The sequence below is a fragment of the Hypomesus nipponensis genome, chromosome 11 (assembly GCF_054491055.1).
Source record: "Hypomesus nipponensis isolate SF chromosome 11, ASM5449105v1, whole genome shotgun sequence".
Classification (NCBI taxonomy): Eukaryota; Metazoa; Chordata; class Actinopteri; order Osmeriformes; family Osmeridae; genus Hypomesus; species Hypomesus nipponensis.
This window is the reverse complement of record NC_140371.1, coordinates 21,951,584-21,960,382: the sequence shown is the minus strand read 5'-3', so window position 1 is coordinate 21,960,382 and position 8,799 is coordinate 21,951,584. Positions and strand designations below refer to the sequence as shown.

The 8,799-nt window shown below is 46.4% G+C and overlaps 1 protein-coding gene across 1 annotated transcript; it reads left to right on the top strand.

Annotated features, from left to right (window-relative positions):
- Positions 1–1,692: 1,692 nt before the first annotated feature.
- Positions 1,693–7,742, top strand: btbd3b (BTB (POZ) domain containing 3b). Its single transcript, XM_084709754.1, has 4 exons — positions 1,693–2,003; positions 3,345–3,435; positions 5,585–5,703; positions 6,710–7,742. The coding sequence occupies exons 1-4, from the start codon at positions 1,693–1,695 to the stop codon at positions 7,740–7,742; spliced, it is 1,554 nt and encodes a 517-aa protein (XP_084565880.1).
- Positions 7,743–8,799: the final 1,057 nt, after the last annotated feature.

Below are 8,799 nucleotides of genomic sequence, written 5' to 3'. Positions count from 1 at the left end.
CCTGCCTCTGTCCAGCCTCCTGCTAATGGTTACCAAGGTAACATTTCCAGTAGTCCCCAGTTCCAGAGCGCTGGAAGGAGGGGCTAACCTTCTCTGTTGCCTTTATGAAATAAAGAAACCTTGATCAAGTCTTGCAACATCGTCTAAAATGTTAGGAATACAACCACTGTCTCCGTCCAAAACTTCCTATCATGAAAGCCACAGATCCTTTGAACTCACTTTCAGCAGAATATTTGCTGTGCATTGTCTTGTAGAGCAACATTATAGCTACAAATAGCACTACATGCATTATACATACCAGGAAGAGTGTTTTACATTTATAGACCAGTGTTCTTGTTTCCTTTAAGAAAACTGTACAAGGTGGGTTAGATGCAGACGTGTCCTGGGTGGTCACAGAGCTGGGACCATATGACCAGGCTTTAGGGAAGGTTGTTGAGGGGAATTTATTTGTACTCTTTCTTTGGACAAGCTATAATGTCTTTCATACACATATGTTAATGACCTTGAGGATAAATGTTAAAGTTCAATTACTGTAATGTAACAAAAGCAATAATATATTGTGTGCGGTACAGTACATGATTTCACATGAGGTTTTCCATGACATGAATCTGTATAATCTCATTATAAGATGAAGTGTAACTCTATGTGCATGCATGAATTAAGCAAATGTTGCCCTTCGAAAGATTCATTTGAATTTGCATTGCCCTTTTGTTTTTCCTACATGAAATTCATATTTAGAGTAAGCAGAATGTTTAAGATGCAGGTACAGATGAAAAGAAGCTCTCAACATTCTGTAGCTGCATGCATCGTTCTCACCGGGCACGGCTGTCACTTTAATTGAGGGGTTGCCTTTGCATATTCTAGTAGCTGCCACAGCAGGTTGCTGCAGCCAATGAGAAGGCTTCTGCGTGCCTATTGGTTTATCAGAGGAGGATGCCTAGCTCTGTTATGTGGGGGTGGGGCAGGGGGGTCTCTCTCCTATCCTCTGCGCTCATCCATTCAAGCCCTGTAGTCAGCAGAAGAAACAGCACGGACACAGCATCCACACCTCGCATCCTGCAGACCTCTCCGCTGCACAGGGGAGAGGGGGAACGAGAGAGAGAGAGAGAGAGAGAGAGAGAGAGAGAGAGAGACAGAGAGAGAGAGAAAGAGAGAGAGCAGGCTGCCTGCCTAAGGACCACTGCAGCTGTACTAAATCTGGGGCTGTCACACCAACTCTCTCCTGAACAGAGAGAGAGACAGTGAGAGAAAGAGGGAGATATAGAGGGAGAGAGAGATTTGGAAGAAAATAGTGATTTCAAACAGGGTTAAGCTTTGGTCCTGTGCCTTGTCCTCAGAGTGATGGGAACCCAGAGGAGACTCTCTACCTGCAGATCTAACTTCAAACAGAAGAGGGGAACCTCGCAATCGTCAGATTAGGACTGCCTCCTCAGTGGAGTGAAGGAGGGAGAAGGAGAGAGTAGGAGAGAGAGAAGGAGAGGTAGGGGTGAAGCGGAGAACAATTTCTACCTCCTGAAAGGTGAAGCCCTCTGGGAGGATTTCTGACTGCACTCTTTCCTTCACAACTCTGCTTTTCCCGTCCACGAGTCCTCACCTCCCCCTCCCCTCTCGTTCCTCCTCCGACGCTCCTGCCTCCTCCGGGCGGATGACTTCTCTGCATGCGCTCCTACTGCTGAGCAGCTGAACACACTCATGGTCGATGCCAAGGGGAGGAACATGAAATGTCTGACTTTCTTCTTGATGCTTCCAGAGTCAGTTAAGAGCAAATCGAGTAAAAGCTCCAAAAAGGGGAACGCCAGCGGGAGCGCTAAACTGCCTCCGGTCTGCTACGAGATCATCACCCTGAAGAACAAGAAGAAGAAGAAGATGGCAGGGGATATCTTTCCCACCAAGAAGCTGGCCTCGACCACCACGGTCCAACAGTACCAGCAGGAGAACCTCAACAACAACAACACCATCCAGAACTGTAACTGGCAGGGGCTCTACTCCACCATACGAGAGAGGTAGGTGAAGCTCAATCCTGTTTCCTCCTCCAGAGGCTGGACCAGGTACAACTTGTCCGCAAGTTGCACAGGAAAGGGTTGGAACTGTGCTGGGTGTCAAATGGCTACTGTGATCGGAAGCTATTTCCACCTGTAAATAAGATCATTTTTGAAGCTTGTATTCTGCTACCCATTCGCAGGCATACGTGTCGACTGTGTTCCAGAACATCAACTGAAGGTGATCAAGAAGTTGGAAGTTGTGATGAGTTGTTTGCACTAATCATAGGCCTTTATAGTGTTAACTGTGCAAACAAGTGTTTCTGTGAAGTGCTTAGAGGGGCTGGAAGAGTCTTAGGAAGTGTGTGTGTGTTGATTCTGTCCCGCCCCAACACCATTGTGGGTGTCTCTATTTATAAGCCCACTGGTCCTGGACAGATTGTTGCCCTGACACAAACAGACAGGACTGGCGGCAGCTGGGTTTGATACACACAACATGCAGAGGTTGCACTGGGCTGGAAGTTAAATATTTACCTTGGCTTATCAGTAAAACACCTTGTCTTGATCAGACCAAATGTGTGTTCAAACCTGCCTTTGTTGTCTCTCCAGAACAGCATGGGGCTGTTTACTCTGTGACATGTTCCAACACTCAATAATAAATGAAGATTGTTTTATTGTTCCTCCCGTTTACTGTGTGTGGGGATTTTCCACCACGATGCAGCTAGTTCCATTATGGCTTTGTTGATTTATACTTGTTCAGAAATTGGTTTGGAAAATTGAACTTGCGTTCCTCTGTTTTGGCTGAATGACTTGACGTTCTGATGAGAGAGCGGAGGGACTCGTTCAGAACCATATTTACATGATACATGGCTCTTCTTCAGGTCGTGACCCAAACATCACCCCACTTATGTCCCGACCACAGCCATGCCCCCCCCTGTTTTGGGTTTTCCCTGTCCTCGTGTTTCCCTGTCATTGTCTTCACCTGTCTCGATAGCTTCATTGGGTCCTCCTGTGTGTCGTTTGGTTTGTGTATTTAGGTTTCTGTTTAGTGTACAGTCTTTGTCTTGTCCTTACCACCCTTTGCCCCTGTGAGTACCCTGTTTGTTTCCTGTTTTGACATTAAAACCTCTGTTTGACACCATGCCTGCCAACTCTGTGCATTTGAGTCCTACCCCTCCACTCACCCTGACAACTTAGGGTGGGGTTAGGTTTAGGTTTAGGGTTGGGGTTAGGGTTGGGGTAGGGTTGGGGTTAGGTTAGGGTAGGATAGTAGGGGTAGGGATGGGGTTAGGGTAGCGTTGGGGTTTGGATTAGGGTTTTTTCAATGTTCAGCGTTGCATCATCAGTCTCTACTCTGTTTTCCAGAAACTCTGTCATGTTCAACAACGAGCTGATGGCCGACGTCCACTTCGTGGTGGGCCAAACCGGAGCGACACAAAGACTTCCTGGACACAGAGTAAGACACGCCTCATTCGAACCGTCACTTGGCAACCCTGAGGGAAAATCACCAACTAACTGTCTCAATCCGTCTGTATGATGATAGAAATGATCCGCCTCACTGAGGTCGGCGACGGAGGTGAAATCCTTTGTGTTGGGCTCTCTCCTCAGCCAAGTGTGTGTTCGAGGCGCTGCTTAATTATTTATGTAAATGAGGCTGAAGGATGGAGAGGCTGAGACAGTTAGGGGTCACGTCTTCAGCTGTGAACCACACACACACACACACACCGCTCACACACACACACACATACACCGCTCACACACACACACACACACACACACCCACACCGCTCACACACAAGGTCTCTCAGCTTTCACTTCAACCATACTTACACTTTAACTTTTAAACAAATCCCATCAACCAAGAGTCTAATGTCACAAAACCATATTTTAATGTTCGGTTTTCTTCTCATACATTTTTTAACCACGTTCTGATCATGACAGTGTGGCAGGTTTCCAAGTGTTTGCAGACTAAAGCAACGTTCCAACTCAGGGTGTGATGCTAAACATATGTTTTGGTGAGAAACATCCATAGGTTAGGTTGAATGATCCTATCCTGTTCTAGATGCTTCTATACCATCCTGACTGTGCCCCTCCCTTGCTCCATTGTATTTTCCAGATGTTCACATAAATAATTACTTCCTGTTCATAACATTTTCATGGAACATGTCAGGCACCAATACGAACATCTCTTTACCATGGGCTCCTCAAATGAATGGGCCGGTGACACTGGAGTGTAATAATCTGTGATGGAGAAATATGGAGCAGTGATTCCTCCCCTCTTTGAAAGGGAATCAGTCTCTTCGTTCTGTCCCCGAAATACTCGGGTGTCGGATGAACCAGGCATGAGTCATATTTCCTACTCATTGTAAGAGGCCAAAATATATAATTCCGTGATTGGTCGCTGGGATGCACTTTGCACATTTATGGAAAGCAGTTATGGAAGGGTGCCGTGAATGGTTTTGCTGCTCTGAACCAATATACCAATGGAGCATAATGACGCTGTGCGGAGCGCACTTAATGTCTGCCTTTTGGCAGCCATTCAGATATGCATTATGATTTTATTTACAAAGTTATGTCTCTCCACGACTCTTATAGCCGCAACAACAAGACATGCCCTAACGCATTTCACTATTAATAAAACACTTTGTTCTCCAAGCATATCCACACGCAAACACATTTCATCTGGGTCAGTTACAAAGCAAGAATCTCAATCTTACATTAGTGGTTGGTTTTTTGGTCTTTTGTTGTCCAGCAGAAGAGCTCAAAGATCCATGTGGAAGATTCCGAGCACCTGCATCAATCGCCACACGTGAACCCAGAACCACTGGAGTGTCAGTGCCTCTTCTGCTGAATAATCTGCAGTATTGTGTTGGCATCTGATTTCATCATTAACAGAGATAGTTCATTAGCATCTTAGAAAAGAGCTTCCCTCCACCCCTTCCCTTCTATTGTGAAGCAGTCCCATTCTTTATAACGACAAGCAATTGCTATCTATTCATTAGAAATGTGTGGCTTTGTATCCCCAGGGGAAATAGCAACTGTGGTGAAGCAATGCTGATTGTGGATGAATATTAGTGTGCTCGATCAGATTTCACGGTTCAATTGTTCCAGCCTGACAGCGGTTGAAACTCTTGTCCTTGTCACCCATGAGGAGAAAGATCCACTGTGGATGAACGATCTCAGCCTGATTAGGAGGTCTTTTATTCACCCAGTGTTCCTGTCTCACACACATCCATGTTGCATATGTGAGCACTCTTCGCCGCCTCAAGTTAACCTTTTTACATCTCTCTCTCACTCTGTGTCTCTCTCTCTCTGTCTCTTTCTCTCTGTCTCTCTGTGTCTCTGTCTCTCTCTGTCTGTCTCTCTCTGTGTCTCTCTCTCCCTCTCTCTGTCTGTCTTTCTGTCTGTCTCTCTCTCTGTCTCTCTCTCTCTCTGTCTCCCTGTCTCTCTCTCTCTCTCTCTCTCCCTGTCTCCCTGTCTCTCTGTCTCTCTCTCTCTGTCTCTCTCTCCCTCTCTCTCTGTTTGTCTCCCTGTCTCTCTGTCTCTCTCTCCCTGTCTCCCTGTCTCTCTGTCTCTCTCTCCCTGTCTCCTCCACTTCCATCCAGTATGTTCTAGCAGTGGGCAGTTCGGTGTTCCATGCCATGTTTTATGGAGAGCTTGCTGAAAACAAGGACGAGATCCGGATCCCAGATGTGGAGCCGTCAGCGTTCCTGGCCATGCTGAAGTAAGGATCAGTTTCTGCTCTCTCTGACCTGTCTTCTTATCACTACGTATTTCACCAGTCCTCCAGGTTAATGATTTACTCAGTCAATACATTGTTTCTTAAAGTGTCTAAATGGCACTTAGAAGAACTTCTAACTCAGTTGATCATTATTGAAATCATAATTACTTACATTGCAAGTGCACTGTGTATATTAAGTCTGATGTTCAGTAATAGCTGGCCTGTTTGAATTAAGATGTTAACAACCTCAGAGTGCTGGGCTAAGTTTTCAGTGTATACCCCCCCCACCCCCCTACAGCCTCTTCTGAAGTGACGGTGCTCCTGATACCGTTTCCTTTCATTCTCTCTCATCATTATTTTCTCCCGACACAAGATCAATCTCTTTCTGTTTCTTTCATTCTCTCTCATTCTGTCTATTCAGGTTGTCGACTCTCTCTCTCTCTCTTGGTTTTGTACCTCCCCTGCTGTCTCTCGCTCCCTCTCTCATTCCTAACTCGTTCTCTGTGTCCCTGTGTGGTAAGCCTGTGTGTAGGAAGAATATCTCACTGTGTTCAGAAAAAGATACTAGAGGATAGGATCTGTTTGTTCCTTCTCCAACACCATAGTACCTGGCTATATTTACATCTGTTCAGTTAATTCATTGACATCCTATCATGTTTTGGCAAACAGAAGTTGCCGTTGCACAAAAAAATGAATGCTGCTGTATGTGCTCTACCTTGAGACACGGTATTGTTATGACATACATATTTATAGAAAATGACTATAATCTTGAGTCTGCGCCTTGTGCACTCAGCTCAATCTAAACCTCTCTGATAGAGACCAGGGGAGAATCCAGAGCATGCACTCAGCACGACACGGTGAGCACACTAAAGCCTTCTCCTGTCTAGAGTCATCCACATCGAGGCCGTGGGATTTCTCACGTCCAGCAAACGTGAACAATCGCCCCCCTCCTCAGCCCATCCATCAATGCCGCACTGAGCCGTTCTAAACCATTTGTACACGTCCGCAGGTACATCTACTGTGACGAGATTGACCTGAGTGCCGACACGGTCCTGGCCACCCTCTACGCTGCCAAGAAGTACATCGTGCCCCACCTGGCGCGCGCCTGCGTCAACTTCCTGGAGACGAGCCTTAGCGCCAAGAACGCCTGCGTGCTCCTGTCCCAAAGCTGCCTGTTCGAGGAGCCGGAACTGACGCAGCGCTGCTGGGAGGTCATCGACGCCCAGGCCGAGCTGGCGCTGCGCTCAGAAGGCTTCTGCGACATCGATTCCCAGACCCTGGAGAGCATCCTGCAGCGCGAGACCCTCAACGCCAAGGAGCTCGTGGTGTTCGAGGCGGCGCTAAGCTGGGCAGACGCCGAGTGCCAGCGGCAAGAGCTGACCACGTCTATTGACAACAAGCGGAAGGTTCTGGGGAAGGCCGTGTTCCTGATCCGCATCCCCACCATGGCGTTGGACGACTTTGCCAACGGAGCGGCTCAGTCCGGCGTGCTCACACTCACCGAGACCAACGACATCTTCCTGTGGTATACGGCGGCCAAGAAGCCCGATCTGCAGTTCGCCAGCCAGCCCAGGAAGGGTCTGTCTCCACAGCGATGTCACCGCTTCCAGTCCTGCGCCTACCGTAGCAACCAGTGGCGTTACCGCGGACGCTGCGACAGTATCCAGTTTGCAGTGGACAAGCGGGTGTTTATCGCAGGCTTCGGCCTGTATGGCTCCAGCTGTGGCTCGGCGGAATACAGCGCCAAGATCGAGCTGAAGCGTCAGGGAGTTGTCCTGGGTCAGAACCTCAGTAAGTACTTCTCAGACGGCTCCAGCAACACGTTCCCAGTGTGGTTCGAGTACCCGGTTCAGATCGAGCCGGACACCTTCTACACGGCCAGTGTGGTGCTGGACGGAAGCGAGCTCAGCTACTTTGGACAAGAGGGGATGACGGAGGTCCAGAGTGGGAAGGTGACGTTTCAGTTCCAGTGCTCGTCAGACAGCACTAATGGAACCGGAGTGCAAGGAGGACAGATTCCTGAGCTTATCTTCTACGCTTGAGTTCACGTGATCATTTTATTTAAATTAATTCAACAACAAAAATCTGAACCTGTAAAAATCGACACGGACTGTATATCCGGACAATATTGGGTTTACTTAGTTGTTTGTGTGTGGAAAGATGGGTAACATCAGCGTCCTGACATTTTACAAATTGAGGTTTAGGAGTTCAGCCTTGGTCCTGTGGACGACCATGGTGAGAACAAGGACAATGTTCAACAGAAAATAATTAACTATAAATGGGAGGAAGAATTGAAAAAAACACTTGAAGACAATGGACTCCATGTTGTGATTTATCTGCCTTGTAAATGATGTTCTGTACATATTGCCTCACGTGGGCTACTTACAAAAGGCATCTAATATAATGATTATATTACATTATTTTTATGCTTGCACCAGGTGCACACACATACAGTATATATAACAGCAATACTTTACATTCTATTCTATTATAATACGAGCACTTCATGAAGCTTTCTGTACCATCAATTTTACACTGGAGATTAAAAAAAAGAACACAATATTCTAACCGAAAGTATGAAATCATGACTCCCATTTGAATAAATCACTTTTATTCGAATGGAGAAGGGGACACTTATTGAACGTTGGTTTCTAAACGTTGGTTTCTTTGGCTTTATGAGGTTCCAGCTTGGATGAGACACGTCAAGGCTTGGGAGGTTGGAAAAGCACTCGACGTAATGAGATATCCAACCCCTGTTCTCAGCCGCATGTTTCTCTGCTCTACACATTCACCCCAATCACAACTCACAGGTCACTTACCATTTGGTTTCCATCATATTTGCAAAATTAAAATAAAATAAATAGAAACAATTGTACAAATGTGTAGAGTGCACACTGTTCAGCACTAAATGCTACAAGGAAACACATTGATACTTTTTTGGGTTACCAAGTCTGTCTGCTGTATCGTTTACAAGTGTTATAGTTGATTCACAACATCTTTAATTCACTGAAGAAGAGTGGGCATCTAGTCCTGTGTATGAATCCTTGACATTTATTTAGCTTATCTACTGTAGTTATTCAAGTACTGTTCACAACTTCA